The 26,924-nt window shown below is 38.0% G+C and overlaps 1 protein-coding gene across 1 annotated transcript in view; it reads left to right on the forward strand.

Annotated features, from left to right (window-relative positions):
• Nucleotides 1-6,846: 6,846 nt before the first annotated feature.
• LOC140237309 (palmitoyltransferase ZDHHC21-like) overlaps nucleotides 6,847-26,924 on the forward strand; it is a 57,033-nt gene continuing 36,955 nt past the window's right edge. The window contains exons 1-6 of the mRNA XM_072317246.1: nucleotides 6,847-6,908; nucleotides 7,796-8,051; nucleotides 8,751-8,849; nucleotides 9,734-9,845; nucleotides 23,112-23,250; nucleotides 23,653-23,769. Of these exons, the coding sequence (XP_072173347.1) occupies nucleotides 7,796-8,051; nucleotides 8,751-8,849; nucleotides 9,734-9,845; nucleotides 23,112-23,250; nucleotides 23,653-23,769 (723 nt within the window). The 5' untranslated portion in view covers nucleotides 6,847-6,908. The remainder of the gene's footprint in view (nucleotides 6,909-7,795; nucleotides 8,052-8,750; nucleotides 8,850-9,733; nucleotides 9,846-23,111; nucleotides 23,251-23,652; nucleotides 23,770-26,924) is intronic.

Here is a 26,924-nt window from a genome sequence, read left to right on the forward strand (position 1 = left end):
TTCACCATCTATGTAAAGCCTTAACTTACAAAATAGATCATTAAGACTTGAGGATTTAGATTTTTTTTTTTGCATTTTGTTTCTAGTTTTCTCTCACTTTTAATATCAAAATCTTTATTTATTTATTTATTTATTTATTCATTCATTCATTTCTAATCTTTTGTCAGGGTAGCCCATTCACCAATAAATAGTGGTCTTCCATGGAGCCCTGGATAATATTAATGAACATATTTACATTAAATTGCAAAACGTATGTACAGAAGATAACAAATAGATACATACTGTACATTGCAAAGTAACATAAAAAATACAGTGTATGTTATGCCACAACAAGAGTTCACCAGAATGCCGAAATAACAATCAAAATGCTATTATACAGGAATGATTAGCTAGCCCAGAATAAATTTGGTGTGTTACTTACATATAGCAACTTTGCTTAAACAATCTCTTAAATGGATATATGGAAGAAGCTGATCTAATTGAATATTCCAGCCTGTTCCATTCAAGAAGAGAAGATACGATTGGGCTGCACTTGTGACAATCAGAGCGAAATCTTGGCACACGTAGACTTCCACTGTCTATTAGCCTTGTGTGATGTTCATGTAGGCCTACATCCCTAGGCTTAACTAAGTGTACCTGAAGGTATGAAGGTGCTAAGTTATGGACGCATTTATATATCATCATAACGCGACTGAACTCGAAACGTTTGTCTAGTGTCATCCATTTTAAGACTTTTGAATAAATCAGCCGACGGTGTGTCATATGTTTTGTCCAAAATTATTCGTGCTGCCCTCTTATATCTACAGATTATGTCTTTGTGTGAGTGTTTGTGCGTGTTTGTGTAAGCCTACAGACATCATCCTTCCATGAAATTGATAGAAACTTACCGCCGGCATGAGATTGCAGCGTATTGATCCAAATACGGCCGGACATCGATGCATCTTTGGCGAGCTTCACAACCCGCTTATTGGAAGCGTCATTCTACGATAGAAGGAAACACATGTTATTATTATTATTATTATTATTATTATCATTATTATTATTATTGTCATTATTACCATTGTTGTTATTATTATTATTATTATCATTATCATTATCATTATCATTATCATTATCATTATCATTATCATTATCATTATTATTATTATTATCACATATTCAGTCAAACGAAAGTGACAATAACATTAAGTTTGTGCTTGTTCGCCTCATGTAGGAAAGCTGTTGCGGCCGATATCACTTTTCGTGAAATATAATAGCTTCAAACGTCCTCTTTTAATCTTCATGTGTTTCGAATTTGACAGCTATTTGTGTTGCAGTGACAGACTAAAGAGAAAGACAGAGAAAAAAAGGCACCCCCTGAAAAAAAAAAAGCAGAAATGGAGGGTAAATAGATTTCATTTGCATCGATATCGTTTGCGTTTGCATAAAATAATGTTTCAGGTGCGTCGCATATCGTACATAATATAAGAAATAACTACTTTTCTTATTTTGCTATGTTAGGTCATCTTTAATCTGACATCTAGTTCGACATCAAAAGAATAAGACGTACGGAACTGAAACGGCGCTTTCTATTAATGTTCAGTATTACTATTTTCAGCTTGCGTTTAAAAGTGAAAAGAGACGCACTCCGAGGGATACCAAGTAGTAACTGGGAACGATTGGCTTATACCTTTTACAAGGTATTCGTTAAAAAAAAAAAAAAAAAGGTAAAAACTTTTCAATCCACAAAGAGCACTGCCCTACTTTGGTAAAAGGAAGCAAATGACATTTCCATGGATATTGACTTTTTTATTGATTTGGCATATTTGAGGCGTGCTCTATTTAACTGAAAAATCCAAAAGTTACAATTTTGGCCCATTTCTGAGATATTCGGGTGGCAAAAGGAAGCAAATTACAGCCTCATGATATGATTGCCACTTGCTTCCCTTTGCCAAATCATTTATATTTACACACAATCTAAAATACTTTGGCAAAAGGGAGCAAGTAACATCCTTATGATATGTCACTTGCTTCCTTTTGCCAATTTTTTATGTTTGTACAAATCTATAATACTTTGGCAGAAGGAAACAAGTATAACATTCTCATGATATGATTGTCACTTGCTTCCTTTTGCCAGATTTTTCATGTTTGCTAAAAATCTGAAATACTTTGGCAAAAGGAAGCAAGTTACAACCTCATGATATGATTGTCACTTGCTTCCTTTTCCCATTTTTTATGTTTGCTGCAAATCTATAATACTTTGGCAAAAGGAAGCAAGTTACATAATAATGAGTTTCTATGGGAAAATCAAAATTCTTCGAATTGTCATAAATGCATAAATGCATCACCATTATGACTTGCACGAATACCGACTTTTTTTCCCATCACAAATTTCCATGTTGAAGGGTCTACCCAAAAACATATTTTCTTCATTTGTAGCATTTTTACTCGATGTCACTTGCTTCTTTTTGCCAAAGTAGGGCAGAGCAGTGAAGGTAGAAATAGTAGCTGTGTAAAGAGATGTTTCTGCCACTGTTTTTTTTTTTTCTTTCTTCTTCTTTGGTACACATTGTATAATTCCATGAAAACAGGACAAAGATGGCAGGGATGGATGCAATTTTTGAGATTGACCGGGCCTTCATTCGAGAGTATTACGAGGTCTTGATAGGATACGACTTCTACTTACTGCATTCGAGTTTGAGACGAGGAATAAGTTCCCGTGGACTTGGTGGTATTGGTACTTTTGACACCAGTCCGCCGCCTTCGCTGCCGACAATTTGCCCATGTTGGTACCCTCCAGGTCTTGGGCCAGCAAATTTTCCTCGTTGAAGACGCTGACGCATTGGTTCTCGCCGAACTTTGTCCATTTCGGATGGCAGTAATTAGATCGCTTGTTCGACGACGAAGGAGGAGCAGGAGGAGGCGGCGGAATGGGTACGGGGACTCTGAAAGTGAAAGCTGGTTTGGACTTAGCGGCAGAGGGGGAGGGTGGGTTCGATGCTGCTGACTTAGCCTTGCTTTGGACCTGGCCTCGCATCGCCATCAAGCGGGCCCTCAGTTTCGCAAGATTTAAAAACCGCTTCTCTCGTCGATGCTCGCTCCCGGCGGCTTGGGTCGCTACCAGCAAACCCCCGAGGAGACAGGCAAATATCAAAACTTTCATGTCCCCCTTGAAATGCAACGAGATTCTCGGTATAATAAGTCGTCATACACGAAAAACTTGAGAGCAGCACTTACTCGAACATGAAGTTCTTTATCTAACCCGGCTGAGAATGTTGATTAGTTAGGACCTATACAGAGCTTGTCATTTAATTCACGCTGTGGGAAACAGCAAACCTGGCAGCCAAACGCGAGGTCATTCAAATTCTTCACACCTCTGGCCAAGTTTAAGAACGATTTTTTTTTTTACATGTAATAGTGAAAAATACGCACGATTAGGCAGACACACACACACACATACACACAACATACCTACTCTAGTGTAAAAGAATGTAGAACATAAATGATATTGACATTAGTTCACTCTTTTCATTTGGGGCTTGTCCATCACTATCGTCCTTTTCTCCTGTCTAAGATTTTGACAATTAATCTGTGTTATAGATCCGATGCAGCCCTTCGTAAAGCTTCCATGGTTTAATAAAATCTCAAAATTCTAATGAAAGAATGGAATAATCAAGGTTGATACAGTCAAACATTCAACGTAAAAAGAATGGACAACGAATTCACATACAATCAATTTTGTAGCGTACACTCACAAAACCAATGTCCCTTTAATCTAACGATTTTTTCTTCTTCCGTTTGGAGTGGTGGGTAACAGCTGGCTGTGAATGGGCTCAATATTCTCAGTTGTGATTCTCGCCTGACCTCTGTTGTTTATGAGTTTCAAAACTTAGCCAGCATTTTTGCAATCATCACGATCGTAATGAGCTATTGAGCTAATGAGCTTTGCAGTTCTGCATACACCAGTTTCTATTATCCAAAGCATTACTCCGTCTTTAGGAAAGTTTTGATATAGCAAGACGAAAATAACGGTTGACGCTGAACAATTTTCAGTGTCAACTGTGCAAAGTATTATGAAGGTGTTATATAGTATTTGTCACAACTTTAATACACGTGTACAGTTTTAAAACAAAGACAGAAAACACGATTTGAGTTGTTAAGAATGCATTGAAAGTAAATAAACATATTACAATGTATGTTTGGGGGTTTTTTGAGAGAGAGATTTTATGTCGTATAATAGAGTGATTTTACCTCTGAATGCTGATTATTTCGAAATAGATTGGTGCATTGTTTGTATAGCTTGCAATAATTAATTACAAGCTTTGGTAGATAATGAGTAATCATTATATATACATAAATTATTTCAGCAGCTTATGTCATGTTCAAATTCATGAAATTCTTCCGTCGAGATATTTTCATTGCAACTGATTGACAAATTACCATACATCGACGTAAATAAGCACTGATCAATTTATTGCTTATTTACGTAGATGTAGGGCAATTTTGTCAATCAGTTGCAAGCTTATACAATTATATGTATTCGGAAATTATGTTATGAAAGTTATACAACGCAGCCACGATAGAAGATGACATGTGTGAAGTTATGACACGTAAAGGTGAGTGAACCCGCAGGTATAAAATAGGTAGGCCTATGGGTCTTGGTGCAATGGTGATGGTGGACCTTGTGGTGATAGTTGTGGTGATGGTGGTGGTGGTGGTGATGGTGGTGGTGGTGGAAGTGGTAGTGGTGGTGGTGGTGGTGGTGATGGTTATGGTGGTGGTGATGGTGATGGTGGCGAAGCTCACTTTAATCCTTGTCCGCCCGTTGAAATTGTCCTGCATGCTGGGACATGCAACCTCATAGTTAGCCCGACCAGACGCTGTTCATACGCTACGCGCTACGTATGTACAGCGGCGACTGGGCTGTGTATAGTTACCTCATAGTATACAAGTGTTGTCATCTTTTCCTGTATTTAAAAAGCAGAGTATTTTATCTCTCAAAATTTTAACCCAATAATGATATATATTATATATTACAAATATATCATTATCTTTTTTTTTCTTTTCTTTTTTTTTTTTCTTTTTTGATAAACAGAGTGCAATACAATATTGGGTACCTGAGTCCGCCAAGGGAGGAGGTTATTATTTTTTGACACCGGGAACTGACACATCAAAATTGTTTTGTTGTTGTTGTTGTTGTTGTTGTTTTAACCCCGCGTATTATTTCTCTCGGTCTTTTTCTTATTCCTGCTTGATATTTATTGTTGTGTAATTTTGTTACGTACCGTATTCTCTATTCATACTTTATGCCTCCGCCACGAAGTGGTGCCGGAGGCGTTATGTTTTCGGGTTGTCCGTGCATGGGTCCTTCCGTCCGTCCGTCCTTCCGTCCGTCCGTAATGAATTTTGTGGACAGCGTAACTAAAAACCTTTTTGAGGTATCCTCATGGAACTTGGCATGTATGTGTATTAGGGGGTGAAGTTGTGCCTATCAACTTTTGGGTGCACATGATCAAGGTCAAAGGTCAAAAGGTAAAGGTCTTATGTTTAAAATTTCATTATTTCCCCCATATCTATGCAATGCCTGAAGATATTTTCTTAAAACTTAGTGTATACATGTATTACTCAATTAAGATTCTCTGGTGAAAGTTTGAGGTCACGAGATCAAAGGTCAGCGGTTAAAAGGTCAAGCAAAAATGTTAAAATTTCACTTTTTTTCTCCATCTCTTGGAAATGGTTCAAGGTATCTTCACGGAACATAGTATATATGCATGTACTGACTGGCCGTGATTATCTAGGGAATTTTGGGTTCATGGGGTCAAAGGTCAAGGGTAGCTTTTCAAAATTTTGCTATTTCCCTCATATTTATGCAATGCCTGGAGGATTATTTTCTTTTTAAACTTGGTGTATGCATGTTTAAGCCAACAGAGATTCTCTGGGAAGTTTGGTTTTTTTTTTGCCAAAAAGGTCAAAGGTCAAAAGGTCAAGACTAAGTGAAAGTGATTAGTTCTGTGCTTCTTCCTCCATATCTCAGAAGTGGCTCAAGTTATCTTGAAACTTACTTGTACATGTATATTTATGCATGTTTTGCCTGACAATGATTCTTTTTTTTTTTTTTATTTTAGGGTCGAGGGTCAAAGGGCAGATAAAAATGGTAACAATTTACTATTCAGTACAAAAATTGCACTTTTTCTCCGTACCTTGAAAATTACTCAATGAATAAAATTATGAAAGGGTCATAAGTCAAATAAAAGTCCTAAAATCCCCAAATACATGCTCTCTCATTCATCCAATTAAACCTAGGTCACGGAAGGTGAACATTCAACACATTTGTGACAAACATGTCATTTTAATATTTTGCCAATTTTGTGAAAATGCAATCACACATTGTCCACATGTACTATAGACCTATATAGGAGAATTGTGCATTTTGAATATGGCGGAGGCATATCAGTCGCCATAGTGACATTTCTAGTTTTGTTGTTGTTGTTGTTGTTGTTTTTTTTTAAATCTTGTTCATATGTGTACAATGTACTTTTGTTTTGATTGTAATGTTGTGTATAAATTTGAATATAATGTTTCTGTATCGTTTTATTGTGCAGGACGCCTTGGTAGAGTAGTTCTATAACTGAAAGGGCTACCCTGTTGAAAAAAAAAAAAAAAAAAAAAAAATTAAACACGGAAATTTTAAACAAGCCCGCGTAGCTTGCCCGGAAAGGTGTGACAGGGCCGCGGCGGCGGCCGCGGCGAGCGGACCGCGGCGGCCGACTGTGTACCGACTGCAACTGATGATCCGCTGCTGACGTTGTCGAGGTGCATCCTATGCTGTCTGTAGTGCTAGTGAGGAGGATCAAGGACATACTAAAATTCAATACGGGAGATTGTTGGAGAGTCCGTTTGTGTTCTTCTGTGTGAATGTCAACGCACAAGTAAGCCAAGGCAAGCCGATGTGTTTACAGTGTGAACCAGGAATGCTTAATATCTACAACAAAATCGCTTTATTTTATCAATCGTCGTGCTGCCTACGGTATTACAGTCCCATACATACAATTTCATGTGGCAAAGTGAAACCCTGACCAAGCAAGCAAGACAGGTTCCATACCGTAATCCACAGCTCCAACTCTTAAATTTGGTATCCATTTGAGGTTATGGGGTTTTTTTTTTCTCACTCTCTCTTGCAAGGTCCTTGACTTAACTGTCGAGCTGTCATTCACCAGACTAATGATTCGGTATTATGCACATATTATAAATGAATATTAGTAGATTCTAGATGATCCGAGGATTAATAACAATGATAAATTAGACCCTAGGCTCTAAGTCTAATTGATAAAAACAAAGTCTTCCATAAAATTGAAATGGAATCTAGAGTAATTTTAGACCTCTAGATCTAGATCTATATCTAAGTTTACTAGACCTACTAATTTACTCTACACAAACTAGTTCTAAGCTGGTGAACTGGACAGAGGGTTTCTCTACATATGGGAATGAAATCCATCCCATGTTTGCTTAGCATATGCTGCCACACAACATCAATCCACAAACACACAACAGAACACAACACCTCTACCAATGGCAGCAAACACAGCAGATCAAGTAGCCATTACAAATATATGTGTTGTCAAGCCCTGTATCAAAGGCTTGTAATTTATGTTAGAATTTCTCAAGGGACAAGGCTGGTGGGAAGAATACTTCAACTATTCCATGCAAAACTGTGTTGGTGGTTGATTGAATTTTTATGTCAAAGCCATGTTGTTCTATCTATCTACACAAAGTCAAAGAGATATCGTCTTCGTATATAAATGCCTGAACTACACAGATGGAGTACAACGTCTATAAACTGGTTACCGGGGAGACGGACGAGAAGGAGGTGGTCCTCAGAGAAGCGGATGAGAACCGGCAATCATTGAAGGTATACAGGTTGCCCTTTGGCCTCAAGCTGCTCAAGGAAACGAGGGGCTGTTTCTACCTCACATTTATCACGACTCTGTGGGCCTACAACTCCTATTTCATTCCCACACTTGTGCTTGGCCCAATGTATCGAGATCAGCAACTCGGGATATGGGCCCTGTGGGGTGAGTAAAATGTCACCTTTCCTTTTATTCTGAATTTCACATTTTGTGTGTTTCCTCATAAAAGTCTTCGGTTACAAGCTTTGAGAAGACAAAAATGAAATCAATTGTTCCCATCCAGCGATATGCACTTTTATGTCCCGGGTAGAATTCTAACCAGATCACTTAGCCGACAATTCTAAAAACTGATGAAATAAGACAATGTGGATTTTGTTTCCTATTGTCATTTGGGCATGCATATAATACTGTGTAATCTTCAAAATCCCAGTGAGGGAGTGCAGTCCATACATGTTCAGAAATGATTGTAGTTTGATCAAAGTTTTTGTAATGAAAAAAAAAAAAAAATGATTACCAATGATCATAACTTTATAGTGCACATGATGAGAGTACAGAGAGAATGCGCCTGCTGCACTTAATTGTAGGTGCATGATGCTAGGGGGGATAGGATACTATGACCCCTGCCCTTCCCCCTTAAAAAAAAAACAAACAAACAAAAAAAAAACAAACAAACAAACAAAAACCAAAAACCAAAAACAAACAAACAAACATATATTCTGCACCCCCTGTTGTGTTTTGTTTTATTTTTTTTTTTGTAATGCCATTCTTACATGTATTTGAGGAAGGACAATTTTCACAGGTATATACAGAAATTGTTGATTCGTTTTGTTTGTTTATTTGTTTTTTATCTCTTTCTGTTTCCAGTCTTCCTTTGTCTGTCTGCCTTGACCTTCATATCACTTGTCAGGTCATCTACCTCAGATCCAGGATTCATTTCACTGCACCACCGGGCAACGACTGCAGGTGGGTACAACTATGTAGTGGAAATATGGAATGCTTCTCACTGTGGAAAGTTTGCAAACTTTGCATGTTACTGAACTTGAGCAAAGGCAAGAGCATACACATACTTGTATGTTAAGAAGTATTAAAATGTGCAAAAAGTGCACAAAGTACTCATACTCATACATGTACTTGTGATAATTATTGCAAACAAGGGAATATTACTGAAACTGTTCCAGCATGCAAAACTTATCACTTGAAAGATTTCACTTTAAAATGTTTTATATATCACACTTGAAATTATGTCTGCAAAATGACCATATATCGGTAATGACGGTAATAAAACCATATTTTTGTAGAGTTCATTGCTAACATAAAGTTGATATGAAAGAATTTTTTTTCACTTTTCTAACTTTGTGCCTCTAAATGGATTTGACTTACTCATTTGGATAGTCAAGTATGGACAAACGTTTTATTCTGTGATATGATTAATCGGCAATCTCACATCATGCATGAACTCGTGACTCAACAACATGGTCATGCCATCATGTGTGTAGGCCATGAATCACAAAGCTTGTGCATATTAATATATCCATTGCTAACCCACAGATGATATCTCGGATCTTGTTTCGCAAATTGCTACCTATACACATAGTAGATGTAAATTCATCTGCATGTTTTTCTTCTTATGATTTTGTTGTTGTTGTTCTTATTATTATTATTATTATTATTATTGTTATTTTTATTATTATTTTTGTTATTATTATTATTATTATTATTATTATTATTATTATTATTATTATTATTATTATTATCATCATCATCATCATCATCATCATCATCATCAACATCATCATCATCATCATCATCATCATCATTATCATTATTTTTCTCTGCCCTCTGTGCAGATCAAATAAACTGGACCCACTGCAGGAAATGTTTGATACAGCGCCCTCTCAAGTCCCATCACTGCAGCAGGTGCAATCGCTGTGTGCGCAGAATGGATCACCACTGTCCATGGTAAGCCCTGCCGATTGGCTGCAGTTCAGGCCAAACTCAGTAGATGTGATTAGACTCTCTTCATACAATGGTGTCATCACTCTGACTACATTAAATAGATGATGCTACCTGTCTGATGCAGCATAATACCTACTTGTTCTCCTTGCTTTGGGGGTTAGTCCTATCATTGTCATTTGTAGAATCAGAATTTGTGACCCACCACAACAAAAGGATCCGAAAGTCGCCGACGGCTGAGCCGAGAAAAATGAGTTTGAAGTCAGATCACCAAATCAGTCAAAACAATCAAATTTCTGTTTTTGGCATAATTAAGCAGTCTAGTGTATCGTCTATCATCTGTCCAAATTTCAAAGCTAAATGATAAAAGAAAGGTGAAATTAAAATTCATGTTTTTCTCGGTCATGATTTTCTGACTTTCAACATAATAGAAACGTGTCTGAAGATTTAGAGTTAGCGCTGCAGATAGACTCCACCCCTAGCAGCGACAGAGTGATCTTATTGGTCAGTGCGTGGCATCCTGGTTACTGATTGGTTGTGTGTTTAGCCACTGGCGCTAAGCTTGAATGGACATCGTGGAGGTTGCTAGGAGCATACCTTCCATTGTCAAGAGCTGAAAACTGTCTCGCCTCCCCTTGATCACGATTGCACTGGAAGGAAAACTTTGAAGGCGGTTTTCTCGAAACGCTAATTTCCTAAACCACTCAACGTGCTCTAATGAAATCCTTGACATCTCTGAACCGGGTACTTTCATGAGTTGTGTTATATATGAAATTAAAGTGGAAGAGTAAGGGAATAATGTCATGTCATTTTCAGATAATCAACCTCCCCAACTTTTGGAGCCTTTCGTTGTAGCGGGTCACATTTGTTCTTACCCTTTTATTTCTTTGTATTAATGAGTCCTATATTTGTATGCCTTCTGATAAAAATTCTCATTGTTATGCTTTGCAAACATCTCAATTTTCAAGTCTCCATTTTCCTATTTTATCATGTTTTCTCGCTGTACTAAACATAATTTTCTCTCCTGACAACATTTCAGCATAAGTTGGTAACATGCCTGTGGTGGCAAAGTCTCTCTGTGTGTTGTAATGTTAATTGGAATAGCACCCTCTATTGTCGAATATTGTACAACCCAACAAGTGGCCCATCATGCCAGTATGTCAGCCATGCGTGTACACTGTACCTCTCCAAAGTCTTACACCAACCATGGAGCCACTCCATACACTGTCTGATAATACTCCGAAGAGAAACACCAAATATTACAAAAAGACTAGATAACCTACATGTATGAAAGGTTAGGCAGCACTGCACAATGGCACTACTGGTCCAACAGTCCAGACTGGTAAAAATCATTGTCAGACCAGTAACTTTAACAGGAATGGACCAGTAAAAAAAATGGAAAAACTTGGTACCTACTGGTCCGACAGACAGGTTGGACCAGTAGAAAAAAAAAAAAAAATGGGTAAGCATGCAGCTCTGGGAGGTGTGTTTCACTTTTCTAAGAATTACATGTAAGTGAACTCGTTTTATTGCAGTCCTCACATTTGCAATTTGTTGGTTTTTTGTTGTGTTTTTTAACCAACCAAGCCCTCCTTGGGTTCTTACAGGAAGACTTGGGTTTTGCCATGCAAAAATTACAAATTGTGTCTTCAGAATCTATGCCAAAAAAAAAAGGTGAAGCCCCCCTGCATTTCAAAGGATGTGTGACCAAGCATCCCAAAGTGTGTTGGGTATTATAGAGGAATTCATACTCATCAACAGCTAGTCACATTTTATCAAATTTGTATTGCTTCTTTCTTCATGACTTGAACTCTCCTCATTCTACAACCCAACAGGCCTACACATTTGTATGAACAGAATAACAGAGGTTAGACTGATAAATTCTATTTATATGTGTGAGACCTCCAGTGTGGAATATGGTTAAGTTTCCTGCCCTGTCCAAAGTCTGAAGAAAGACAAAAAAAAAAAAAAAAAAGCTTTGTATTGAGCTCCTGAAGTGCTGTTCATTGTAGGGAAATAGTGCCCTCTATTGTCAGGTACTTACACATGGACAATGAAGCACTGGATTGATTAGCCTACCCTTTTTAAGTCAAAGGTATTTCTAATCTGTACAAAGTACAATAAAGTACTTGTGATTCTGCAGTGATTTCAGAGGCTGATTCTCTTTATATCAGACAAAAGTCTAAGATGGCTACCTGACTTTTCCTGTGATTTCTTTGATTATCTGTAACATCTAGCAATCACCCCATCCCCATGACGCAATCACCCCATCCCCATGACAAAAAAAAAAAAAAAAAAATCAAACTTTGACAGAGCTCTTGGAATTAAGTTTCCATCATTGAAGGGTAAGCTAAAAAAAAAGAAAAAAAAAAAGAATTTTTTTTTTTCCCACTTAACCCGTTGAGGATGGACTGATTTTGCTACAACACGCATTTCCCATAGACACTCGCCCGAGTATACTCGGGACTTGTCCTCAACGGGTTTATAGCATACATGATAGGCTGTGACATGAGAAAATAAAGGGCCCGTAGTGCATAAAATATCGAAAGTGAATTTTCACTGCCACATTGTGGAATGAACTCTGAAGCATATAGATATGCAATACCGTTTTGTGAAATTCCACTCCTAAATGGCCCAATAATGACATTCAAGAGCATGTTTTGTCCAAATCCTGCCACTTTTTGATGCATCTATGCATGTGCGCGCAGTTAGCTAGCTGATCCTTTATTGCGCTTATTGCTTAGTCAAACTTCCGCGCCGTATTCTGGCGTCTGTACGCAACAGCGCTGAGGGCCCTTTTCCTGATGTCACAGCCCATGTAAGTACCTGGTAGGAAGTGTTTTGATGAAATTTTGATGAAATGCTCATTTAGTCAGCTTTAGTTCACTGGCCAGTTTTGCCTTTGTAGGTATTAATGACTTGACCTGACTACGAATGACCTGACGACAGCTTTAACCCATGGAGGACGGACTGATTTTGCTACAACGTGCATTTCCCATTGACCTCTGCCCGAGTATACTCGGGACTCGTCCTCAATGGGTTAAGAGGAAGAAGAAGAAGAGAAAGGTCAGTCTTTAACTCGTTGAGGACTAGTTCCGAGTATACTCGGGCAGGTGTCTAGATGGGAAATGTAGCAACTTTGTAGCAAAATCAGTGCGTCCTCAATGGGTTAAAGCTGTCGTCAGGTCAAGCATGAACTTCAAACAATACACGTAGAAAAAAATGACAGCATAACTCATCATTCTGTACAGTGGATTTATACATACAATATAAGGAGAACCAAGAATACGATAGGTTGTAAATTGCCCATCTGTATAAAGGCAACTTTTTGAATGAATCACCACTCTCCATATTTCTTTGAATTACTGTTGTCAGTCTTTGCTTTTCTTTTTAAATGTACTTAAAATGTAAATTGCAATCTCATGAACCTTGTATTATTAGTCATATTATTTGTTTTTTGACTGTTTTGAAATGTAGAAATGAAAATTTTAAGTGGTATTAAACTTTGCTCTTAAAACAAAATTAATGTATATGGGAGATGAGAAAAATATTTTTTCTCTAAACCTTGCATAATAATTAGCAAGTTAAAAAACTTTGTAAATCTTGAAGTAATCACATCATATAGATCAATAATAGATTTATACAAGAAAACAGTCAGGTACCAACTTTCCTCCTCAAATAGGAAATAAATATAGACAACAATTATTGATTCCCCCCCCCCCCCCCCCCGCATAACTTTATTTAAGAATGTTTCCAGATATGACAATCATGCAATTTGATATCATACTTACACTTCAAATACACTGTACAAACACTGGGAAATCAGAGGCTGCACAGACGAAAGTAAATTTGCGCAAGTTTATGATTTCGTTCAACCTAATTCTATCATGAACATAATGTCCGCCAGCAATGAAAATATGCAATGAAACCTCTTTTCCTGTTAGACATGGATAAACAAGTAGAACACTGAAACAGCGTCGCTTACAAACTCTATGTCAAGGACGCAGTTGTGTACTATGCAAATATTACCGCTTCTCCTTGTCAGATAGGGGAGAAAAACCACAAATCTGAATCTGAACATTTCCTGACAGAGACCCCAGCGTAAGCAGAATTTATTTATTCAGGCCCCACATACTTCAGCTTTTTGTTGAGATTACGATATTAATAACGACAAAGTGGGGTTCTCAATGGAAGTTGTCAGTGCATTTTGACATCCGTTGCTTTTGTTGCTGCATTTGTACAAGAAAAAGTAGAAAGCTACAGAGTTAATGCATGGGTTTTTTTTATAAATTCAAAGGCACAAGCCCGAGTTCAGCAAATTTCAGTTTAAAAAGATAGATTTGTATAAATTCTTATGTCAAATATTCTATAAAAATATATCTACTCTTACAAGTGAGAAATTACTGCCTGTATGGGCATCTTTTCCTTTGTTTTTTTAAGGGCCTTGTAATATCTTCCACTGACTCAGAACGTCTTGACTCTAAGGACTTTAAACTCAAAAATCAATTTGTCAGCAGAATTTAATTTCCTATTTTTTCAAAACCAACTTGCAATTTTCTCAGCTTCAATGTTTGCACTTTTATAAAGGTAATGCACCAATAGCTTGCATTTGATTCATGTACAGTTTTTTTTCCGTTAGAGAACATACATGTCAGATGTTCTCCCCATGGATGAACCTGTATACATGTACATGTAACAAAATGCTGCGCTATCATGCAATCATCTTTATTTTTAGGCATGCTGAATGGTTTGATTATGACTTTAATATCCCTACCGTACCTTCATTGTATTTTGTTTGGTGGGCAATGTCCACAATATTAAGAGCAGTGAATGCAAAGCTTACCCACTTGTGACAAGATCAGTAGACTTAGTCACATGATCCTGTCACTTTCACATTCTCCCATTTGTGGCATTACATACATGTACCTGTGACATGTGATATATATGAGGAGTTTAATTGCAAAATGGGTAAAGTGCCATTCTTAAACATTTTTTAAGTATTAAAGTCCATCATCAGATGAGAGCAAAATAAAACCTTGCCAGTGATGCCGCACTTGCGCCAAAACAAGGAATATTCTTGAAGTTATGATGAAAAATATCCCATGGTTTTTTTTTGTGTGTGTGTTTTGTAGCAGCTTTACTTACAAATATCTCAAAATGAACAAAAATGGAGTTAACTCATTTTGCGATCAAACTCTTTGTATAATGTTTGGATTGTTTTTTTCGGTGTTTTCCCCGACAGAATGCTGTCGGATGTGAGGTGATGGTCATTTTGCATGATATGCTTCCTGTATGCTCTCGTACCAGGTGTTAATTACCTTGGTTTGACAGAGGAATCATTTTCCCTTCATTGTTTGTTTGTTGTTGTTGTTTTTTTTGGTGGTATGTGTGTGTGTGTTTGTGTGTTACCATCACCACAGGAGCTTGACAATGTCATCCGACTGTTCTCATATTCAGTATACTTATACAAATTGTGTTCTTTTGATTCTTTTACACTCTAAGGTTTCCAGTGATATACAAGTACTTTGTCCTACTCTGTTTCCAAACCCTGCTGCAAAGATAGTATTAAAGTTAAAGTTAAAAGTTATTAAAGTTACAGTAAAGCACATCTCTGAGGAGATTTAATAGACATAAATAAATATATGATGTAGTAGAGCAATTTAAAACATCATGATTTCAAAACCAAATAAAGAGTTTCTAATTTTACAACTTGATCTGTTGACTTTTAAATTCAGAAAGGAGGTACTTTGAATAAAACATTAATGAACTGATTTTTGAACAAAAATCTAATTCTATGTTTTTTGTGGGGTTTTTTCAAGCCAATTCACAAAGTTAATTTTCTTCCCTTTTTTTCCCCCAAGGCTTATGCAATTAATGCAAAGTACATGGATCTGCATCTACAAGTAGATCAGATCAATGTTACAGTGGTTAACTTTGTCTCTGTGAGATGTTTGTGTGTATGTATGTGTCGATGTAAGTTCCCGTTGTAATCCCATTTTCTTTGCTCATTTTCTGCTATATGTATACGTGTATCAGAGAGTCCAAACTTGCATCTCCTTTTTGCAAGTCTCAATAGTAGAGCAGATATGTAACAAAAATTGGTCGAAATGCTCACATCCGACGGAAAGTATGAAATTTTGATGGGGCGCTGATTTCAAATATTGCCGGATCCAAGAGATCTGACCTCAGGGTCGGCCGCCATTTTGAATTCCAATATGGCCGCCATCACAAAACAAATTCAAAGACCCCTGTCTTCAGTTCTGAATGACCTGTGGCACCAAAATTTGGTACACATGAGCGTTTTGACACATTGACTTTGATGGTAGATTGATTCGGAGTGTCTGACAAACATCGAATGGCCGCCATTTTGAATTCCAATATGGCCGCCTCGACGCAATATTCAAAATTCCTATCTCGATTTCTAAGTGGTGAGTGACCCTGAAATTAGGTGTAAACAAGTATTTTAACATACTGAGTTAAAATATAAACTGATGTGATGTGTCTGACAAACGCAATGCCTGCTATTTTGAATTCCAATGTGGCTACGAAGACAAACATCACGACTAACATTCACGGGCATGTCAAAAAGTTCAGCAAAAAGGAAGCATGATGCACCTTTCACTGACGTCACAATGTAAATACATCAGCGCGCACTCTATCAGTTACAAACGCGCGCTCAATCAGGTAGCCTAATTTACAAATCCGAGATAGAGATTTTCAACACTCCAACATGGCAAATATGTATAAAAATTCAAATTGACTGCCGTGCAGCTTGTCAGACATGTCAAATAAGTCTGCTATTGAAGTCATCATATCACCATGCTTTAATATTTCAAATTCCAATGGCTAATGTCATTCAGAACTGAGGATAGGGATCTTTGACGGCGGCCATATTGGAATTCAAAATGGCGGCCGACCCCGTGGTCAGATCTCTTGGATCCGGCAATTTTTGATATCAGCGCCTCAAAATACCCCTATATGCAAAATTTCATACTTTCCGCCGGATGTGAGCATCTTTTTCACATATCTGCCCCACTACAAGTCATGTCACATGGTTCTATTTCTAGTGTTACATCACTTACAATACTTTATACAGTATGCTGTGTATCTTGAGAGAGGATTTCTCAAATTGAGGCTTTAGGCATGATGATTTTGTGAGTGGTTGAATTCATGAAGTAGACCCACAGTGACCAAATAAAGAAATAATTATTGTCCCTTTTCAGGAGAAAACGGAGTGATTTTCCACATTTGAGGTGATGTAAAGATTTAAATGCAGTTGTGTAAAAAACAAAAGACAATAATTTTTGAGATGTTAACCCATTGAGGATGGGTTGATTTTGCTACAACACGCATTTCTCATAGACACTTGCCCGAGTATGCTTGGGACTCGTCCTCAACGGGTTAATTTTAGGAATATGTATCAGTCGACTCGCAAGATCTGAGAAATGAGAAACACTGTGAAATACACTGCATACCAGAATACAATATCCATCATTGTAAGATTTGCATCTTAGTCATGTGAATAAAACCATACAGGGATATCAGTTTAGTTTTCAGGCCAAAGCCTGAATTCATGGTCAGATTGAATCAAATTTCAGCTCCTTTCCATGTACAAACTAGCTTCTTGCAGAATATTTTCAGGTCCTCTATTTTACTTTAATTGACATTCTCGTTCATTAGCTTATCTTTGCAAGATCCACACTTCTTTTATGAGTGCCTCTTTTACAGCACCTGATGTTTCTGCAGTCATAAGTCTCTAGCATATGCTCAGTTGTGTGAGGGGAGCGCATGCACATGTTTGTTCCTTGGGCACAAGAAGTCCACATTATAGTCCTTGTAATCCTGATTAAAGCAGAAGTAAGAATAATGCAGACGATTTTAATCCACTTGTGTCTTTATAATAACCTGTTTTAGATGACTTTTGATAGTACACTCTTTTTATTCACATCCATGATTATCTGAAAGGAACATTGAACTGTTTTTGTATAGATCCAGTAGATGATTTTTATTTCTCTGTCTAGAGATAACCATCTGCATTCAGGGGCGATCCAGGAATTCCATAAAGGGGAAGCGCCTTTACAAAATTAAAGGGGGGCGCACGCGCCCTCCCAATTTTTTTCTTTTTATTTCTTTTGTTTTTTTAACAAGAAATAAAGAGGGGGTGCATACCCGGTGCGCCCCCCTGTGGATCCTCCACTGGCATTGCCTACTTTGGTTGAGAGTACACTCTCATTTTATTGTCACCCATGTGAGTGTGTGAATGTGTGTGTAGATATTCATGTAAATGTTTGTCAATACAGCCTTGATTTGTTATTTCAGTGTATTTTTATTCTATAATATGTTTTGTGTACCCGCCCACACTGTACAGTTTTATAACCCTTTCCATTGTACAGCATCCTTTGCACCAGATTTACTTGGTGTTGTTGAATGTTTCATCGTTTGTCCCCTATCCTGAGCTCTAAATCCATGCGCACATCCACAATCACTCGAATACACGTACATACTTAGACTTCATCTCACTGTCAATGTCTTCCTATTGTTCATTCATTTTTTCTTCCTCTATTTTCTCCCCCCGCCCCATTTTAGTGTTTCTGTTTATCTTTGGCTGCGTTTATCTAACTTGAGAGAGAGAATCACGTTTCAAAATGCGTTTGGAATGGTGTTTGCGAACGTGGCTTGAAGCGCGATTCTCGGAGTGCAGCGTTTATCTAACCAGCATACAATGGCGATTCAAGCGTTGTCACTGCGCAGCTGCTTTGCGCCATTCGACCCAGGAAGTAAAGGTCAACTGCATACCACCATACATGCCTCATCAGTCACACACATAAAATGGGTAGAAAACACAACCGTGAGATATAAACGTGTTTCAAAATGTCATTGCGTTTATCTGCTCACAGAAAGGCGATCGTGGTCTCGAACGCGTTTCAAAATGCCCTTTGAATACCGTTTCAAAACGGGTCTTCTAAACGTGTTTGAAAACACGGTTGTGTTTATCTAAACCCAGAAAATTGTAAATAAATAAACGATAACTATTTTGAATTTTCCCTCTATATTTAACCTCACAAAGTTCTATGATATTTTAGATTTGATCATTGATCCTATGTTGTAGACACGTCCGTCATACAGTTAAATGTAAATCGAATTTAAGTCTCGAATTTTACCCCGAGGCCTTGATCCATGTCAAGCTGCTGCTTATGATCGCGTTCTCCTGCTTTCCTGTTATTATAATAGTTGTAAATGCTTAATTACAAAATCAATTTATCTAAATCCCCCTGTTTTATTCTGTTTCTGAAATTTGTTTATTGTAACGACATGACATACTCTGAATGAATAATCAATCATTATTTACATAATTTACAACTGTTAATTCAACAATTTGCTTCTGGACATTTTTGTGTGTGATATTACATGTATGCTATATGTCTTATATATCGAATACTGTCATGTTCATAGTATGTGTATATGTGCTTTGAATTAATTTGTAAGACAGTATGCTGGCTTTTGCGTTGTGTAATAATTTCTAAATATGTGTATTCTTTTGTTATGTGTGGTTTGGAAAAAGGCAGGAATAAAACCAAACCAAATCAAAGCAAAACCAAAATGCCTCAAACGTGTTTAGGATGGTGATTCTGCCTCAGAAATTTTTTTAGATAAACGCACCCTTTGTTTTCCTTTGTATACTGGCTTGGCTATTCTTTCCCAGGCATTTGCTATCAAAGCATCCCCCCCCCCCCCCCCCACAAATGGTTTTGAGAGGAAAATGCACCCTGGTGTTTGGGCCTGGACACGGCGATGATCAACAAGGAAGGAGGAAGTGCAGCCATGCGGGATGTTGCCCTAATGTGGAGGCAGGGGAAGTGGACGTCGATTGTGTGGCATGCTTCTAAATATAGCCCCACCCCCCATCACCTGAAGAAGGCATTCTCGCAGGAACTAAACGCTTTTGTCGAGGTCCGCACTTGTGTCCTCTCGTGAACTGAGACAGATCTCCTGCCTTCATTGTGTGTCCTCCACCCCCACCCCCCCCCCTGAAAAGAAAAGAAAAAGGATGATGCTTTACCCGTCAGACTTCCTGACTTTCCACTTTATTTGGGTTCTGTCAACCTACCAGTTTAAAGGAAACCTATCTGACAAGAAAGAGTAAAATTTTACAAGCGCAGCAGTGAAAATCTGATCAAAATCGGACTGGAATTGAGGAAGTTGTGAAATTTTGAAGTATCTGTAATCGTCACAAAACACTTCTTGAACAGTTGATATGAGTTGATAATGTCATCGCCTCACAACTTGCCTTATACAATAGTTTGTTCTAAAAATCTTGAAATTCCCACTTTTTTTTATTCAAATGCAAGAATGCCCCAGTCTCAAACCCTGATATATCTGACCAATTACTGTACGAGCTGAAATTTTCGCGTACAGATATTTTCGCGAATTGCTACTTGGAGGACATTTTCGCGTATTGTTTATTTCGCGGTTACGAGGGTCTAACTGACCTTAGTTAATTGTGCGTTGTTATTTTTGTGTGTTGTTATTTTCGCGGTTCGAAGGCGATTCGCGAAATTCGCGAAAATAAAACCACCGCGAAAATTTCAGCTCGTACAGTATCATCTGGTGTTATTCAGCCAGGAATAATATTGCATTTCACACTTTTGTATCGCAAAAAATGTAGTTTTCATCAATTTTTTTCTACATGAAAATTGATGACATCATCAGCTCTCTCATTTGCATATTTGTATCAACTGTTTGAGAGCTATTTTGCTGAAAAAAAACCCCTAAATTTCACAACTTCCCTAATTCTTATCCGATTTTGATTAAATTTTCACAGACTTAGTGCTTACAAAATGTCACTTTCTTTTTTCTGACTAACTTCTTTTTACTGGTTAGGAATATTGAAATGTGAGAAGGCTATCAGAAAATGTGTACAAGAAGATAGGTTGGATTATCTGTAGATGTTCCTTCTGTGAGATGTTCTCAATGGAATTGGAAGTGTATTGGGTTTCCAATGGAGGAATCATCATGTGAGCAGTGGTTTTATCCCTTGGAGTGATGAGCACATGGGAGCAGTAGGAGATGAGATTCAGATGTTGACACTGGAGACGGAGGAGGTTGTGGGAGTGTCAAATAGTCCTTTGATTTAACAGTCATCCAATCATTCCATCATGTTGTTGGTTAGGGTACCATTTAGGCAGTGGCGGATCCAGGCGGGGGTGCACTGGGCGCCCCCCTTTATTTTACCATATGGAGATGAAACAAAAACCCAGCTTTAGTGCTTCAAAATAGTTGTAAAATGTGAGTTACGGATAGAAACAACCAGTGTAAAAAGTTAATCAGTATAATCAATGTTACGTATTATTAAATATACAAAATGTGAACAATAGTTATGATAAAATTGTTTATAGACTAAATTGTCTACAGTTATAGTTTAGTGAGAAGAATAGTGATATCTCCTTATATTTTAGGATTTATTGCAAAATTTTTATATGGTAGGATGTTTTCTGATACAACTGACCAAGTAGCATCAAATGTGATATCTTGAACATTTTTTAAATCACTGCTCCCAATGGTAAACTGTACCTTTAAAACAAAAGAAATTAAAAAGAAAAAAATGGGGGGCATGTGTACCCCCCTTTAATTTTGTAAAGCCCACCCCCCTTTACAGAATTCCTCGATCCACCCCTGAATAAGGGGAGTCTTCTTCTTCAGGCAAAAAATGCCTGGTCGATACCATTTGCTGACTGTCACCAAGGAGGTAGCTTCACCTAGTACCTCCTTGCTGTCACTAGACATCTGGGGTGAACCACAAGGGGTCGACGTCATTCCCCCATATTCTTGGGTAGGTAAAATGTACGTTGGTAGACCACTTCACTGGGTTAGCACCCTGCTCTTTGCGGTGAATGAATGAAGTGGGATCTTTTACGTGCATAACTATTGAGTCATGACTCCGCAACACACAGGACCTACATTTGATATCCCATCAGAGGGACAGAGTGTTTCACATTTTAGTAGAGGAGACAGCATGATTACACCCAACAATGTTCAACTAGACTCGAAGAGTGTAAATGCTCACGTGTTAGTTTCTGGAACAGTTGTGTTATAAAATGTTAGACAATATATTGGCAGTGTTATACCTTTTAACCGTCCTTCTCTATTTCTTTCCTAACTCTCTATGTGACTGGATGAATTGTCAGAATCGGGTCTAGGGCAATTACCCCCTGGGCAATTACCCCGGACCCTTCCCCTGTCCCTAATCCTAATCCTAATCCTGAAACTAATCCTAACCATAACCCAAACTCCTAACACTAAACCCAACCGTAACCCTCATCTTAACTCTAACCTTACCACTAACCAGTAATTGCCCGGATACGGTTAGAATCCATTTATCATATCTCCTAATCCATCATCACTCTTTTCTCTTTCTTCTTTCCTTTTTCATTTCCTTTCACTCTCCCTCTAGCTCTATCTTTTCTTGCAACCCTTTATGTAGTATCTTCTGTCTTCTTTATCCTTCTGCATTTGTCTATCAAATCATCCATCCCCTATCCCTTTCCTCATCCACTTTCCCATCTTTTTTCTCCATCTTTCTTTCTGCAATTTGCATTCTCTTGCACTTTCATCTCTTGTATACTCTTTCTTGTGATCTCATCCTTAATTATTTCACCCTTTCTTATACCCATTTCATCTCACCTTTTAATCATTGATTAAATGTGTCTTTTTTTTGCATCTTTACTTACATTCACCTTTTTCTCTCCTTTTTCATCTCTTTTAATATATCTTCCTCTCTTTCTCTCCCTCTCTCTCTCACACACACCCACCCCCCCACAACACATACACACAACCCTAGTTTCTCACTCTCTCTTACTCCTATCCAATGTATTCATCCTATTTGTTTGTTTGTTTGTTTGTTTGTTTGTTTGTTTGTTTGTTTGTTTGTTCCATCTGAGAAGATGGCTGGATATCTCATATATTCAGCTGCAATAGCTGGTCTTCCATGGGGTCCAGCTGGATGTGAGGTGGGACCACTTCCCCGGGTTAAACACCCTGCTCTTTGTGATGAATAAACGAAGCGGGATCTTTTACGTGCACGAGTTGTGACTCTCTCACACATGGCACAGATGTCCTATCCGAGGGACAGAGTGTTTTGCCTCTTACTAGAGGGGACGGTATGATTACACACAACATTGTCTAGTGGGACTTGGGATTACTGTTTCCCTTTCTGTTTTATTTCTTCTGCTGATGTTCTAATCTTCTTCTTGTATTTTCTTTTCTCACCTCCAGGATTAATAACTGCATAGGAGAAGACAACCAGTGGATTTTTGTGCTGCTTCTACTTTACGGTCTCTTGCTAAGTGGCTGTGCCTTACTTCTAGATGTATTGCACTTTTACTACTTCAAGCCTTGTTCTGTATGTGATAAAGTGAGTAGAACTTTGTAATGTTCAAAATTCTCCAAAGTTTACTGTAGTAGTCATATTTCTAGAGTGAATAAGTGAAGATTTTGTGAACATTATCACTGCATGATATAAAAACTTCAGTATGTTGTAGCAGCAATATAAAGAAGATTTTATTTTAATTCAAACCCTTTTTTTTTAATCTCTCTTTCTCTCACTCTATAGGTACATTTTCTGTGAATCATGGGCAATTTGAATATTACATTATTATCATAATTATCATCTCTTCCAAGGATGGACACACTATATGCACGATATTCCTCATGTTTTAGCATCCGTAGCATATTCCACTCTGCCACCATTGTTACAACTCTCATCAGTGCCCCGTCAAGTGTTCCTATTCTATTATGTGATGTTTCTCGCACACAGGATTCATTCGTATGGCGGCACCAGCGCTACCTCATGTACGGGTGCTTCGGCTCGGGAATGTTACTGGGGTTTTTCTGCATCTCACAGTTCATCACCCAGGTTTTCAACATCAGCATGGTATGTACTTCTCTCTGTCCCACTAATGGCAATGGTCCTCCTAGAACATCTTAAAGGGGAAGGCTAGTAACTGATCAGTGGGAATCAGTGGAAATGCTGGGAGATGATTGTTCCAATCCTTATGGGATTCGTTCAAGAGTTCATTGTATATCTATTGTTGTGTGAAAATGATTTGCTTCAGAACGGTCTCATACTCAAGTAATATGCAGATTAATGCTGCGTCACTGACCAGGGACGCTAACCTGGAAGCATTAAACTGCACATTACTTGAATATGAGACAATTCTGAAGCAAATCATTTTCACACAACAATAGATATACAATGAACTCTTGAATGAATCCCATAAGGATTGGAACAATCATCCTTCAGCATTCCCACTGATTCCTACTGATCAATTACTAGCCTTCCCCTTTAATCCCTCTACCTCACATGCTACGTCTTGCATTTGCGGTGGACATTGGGGGTGGGGATTGTAGACAGTAATATACTCTAGAAATCATGTTGGGGTGACATGACATTTGCTCCTGTAACAAATGCTCCGGTCTTACAAGGTGTATTTTCTCCAAGGACGTATTGTAAGGTTAGGGTTAAGGTTAGGGTTGTGATAGGGTTTTTAGGTCTAGTTTGATGTGAGGATTAGAATTAGGATTAGGGCTATGGTTATGTTTGTGGGTAGGTTTTATGTTCGGCTCAGCGTGCAGATATTTCATGGGAGCAGTATTGTTGCAGGAACAAATGTCGTGGAACCCATGCTGAAGGTATGATTGAACACCACAGAGTTATCAATAGATTCACCAAACGCTGACTCTCTGATTTTCCTGGTCATGATTTCACCAGAAATTTAGATGCACTTCAGTATATTTAAAGGAGTGTAGGCATTTAATGCAATGTTAAAAGCAGCATGATAACTTGCTTGGTAACTTTAACTTTCAAAAGCTTCTTGTATACATTGCACTCTGATATTTGGACAGGAGGTGGTTCAGATTTAAAACTTTGAATGGATTTCTATAATACAAATATCAAATCTTTTCCCTTTTTTAAAATATTAAGAGTAATGACTACTTCTCTGTCACAGTAACATGATAACAAGCGTGCATTCAGATTTTTACGACAAGATTTTCGACAAAAATTTTTTCAACATCAGTGTCAGTGCTGTATCTCCTCTTCTATGTTGGATATTTGGTGTTCTGTCTCTGCTCAATAGATTTTGACATTCAGCACATAGTATACATATCATTCTTGGCAGCTGCATGCAACCAATCATAGAGTTTGGCTAAATTTGAGAGGATGGGTCGTCACCTAATAGACCAGGTTCCCATTTCATTGAACAAAAATGTCAGCATAGCAACTCTTGCCAGAATAGCAACTTCTCGTAGCAACAAATAAATCAAGAATCTTGTTGCCACTGCATCCAATTGCCATTCCAGCTAGAGTTGCTATCATAGCAACATCTTTTTTTTTAATGAAATGGTGCCCAGGAAAGTGTGTGTGTGTGTGTGTGTGTGTGTGTGTGTGTGTGTGTGTGTGTTTATGACTCTGTAACGAGGCATGCACCTCTGCATTGCCTTTTTGGTAAGTGTGACTTACCTGAGAGACTAGTCTGACGTTTTGGACACACATTTTCATGGTTTTTACTGTCAGTGGGCTTCATTGCCTTTTGCTCCGAGCCCTCGACTAATACAGTCAAACCTGTCAATAGCAGCCACCCAAGGGAGACCAAAAAAGTGGCTGTTATAGACAGGTGGCTGCTATAGACAGGTTCTTTAACATACTTTTTCTCTCGAAGGGAATTGTTTTTAGTGGTCATATGGCAGGTGGACACTATAGACAGGTGGTCGCTAAGACAGGTTTGACTGTAACAGGTGGGATGTTAAATAGACAACAGACACATGAACTCTGTAAAGGGGGCACTAAATGGATTCTTTCATTTTTAGGTACTATAGGCCACTGAACCTTGGGAGATATGACACATGAGTGAAATGCCAAAATATTAAAGCAAAAAATATTATAAATAGCTATTAATGATCCTATAGTTGTTCTAAACTCTGATCGGACACCTGGTTTTCTGAGCACAGTACCGTTGTTGGTTAGATATTGGTGGAAATGTTGTGAGGGGGAAGAAAAAAATACTACTACTACTGTAACATCACAGACACCCCTACCTTTGATTCCACGGATGGTACTGATGAATGCATGTATTCAAGAATAAATTAATAACAAAATAAATAGGAACATTTATAGTTTTTTCTAATATACTGGGAATAACTATACATATTTGTCAGTAGAGACTGCATGGTTTTGGTGCATTTGTTCTTTGATATTAAAGGTTTTATCAGAAATGATGCATCACCAAGTAAACTGTAGCAAAGCACAGTGGCACAAAGACATGACTTTGACATTAGCTTTCTAAATTCTGGTTTTTGATATCTCACGTAATCAGAGGAAAATGAATTAGATAAAGGGATTGTTTTTTGTCTCATTGTCGAGCTCTTTGTTGTTGTTGTTGTTGTTCCTATCACTCTATAATTCTCTCTCTCTCTCTCTCTCCCCCTCTTCAGAGCATTTTGAAATGATTGGTTCTCTGAAATTAAATCATATTTATTTTGGGTGCGGTCAGACGAGCTGAAGCCATTTCTCTGGGGATGCATTGTTTTAGTCACTTGTGGTGTGGCTTCTGTGGGTTTGTAAGCATTGCACTTGTGCCCAAGCCAAGAGTAAAATAGGAGATGACAGGCTGCCAAGAAATCCTGAAGCTATGATAAGTGGCTGGGCTGGGTCACTGGTAATTGAGTCCAGATATTTCATTTAGATCGTCCTCAGGTAATGCCTACCTTTGCACTGTCGAAGGTCAGTCTGTCCGTGTGGATTGCCCAGTGCCCGATCCAGCGTGTAGAAGTTAAGACAATCATAGAATCACTGCCATGATCGCTTAAGGGCATTTCAGAAGGAAAAAAGAAAGAAAAAAATCACCAAAATGAGATTAGAACAAATAATGGGTAGCCCTTGGGTGCCCGTCTAGCCTTTAATTGTTCCTTTTTAATCCTCTCTGTGCTTTATTTGCTGGTCAGTGACAGTTGGCTTGTTGGCGTTTTCCGCGGTTCAGCTAAAACATCATGACACTAGGTGCTACACGCATATGAGTGTGAATTATGTAA

Source organism: Diadema setosum, chromosome 13 (assembly GCF_964275005.1).
Source record: "Diadema setosum chromosome 13, eeDiaSeto1, whole genome shotgun sequence".
Taxonomy (NCBI): domain Eukaryota; kingdom Metazoa; phylum Echinodermata; class Echinoidea; order Diadematoida; family Diadematidae; genus Diadema; species Diadema setosum.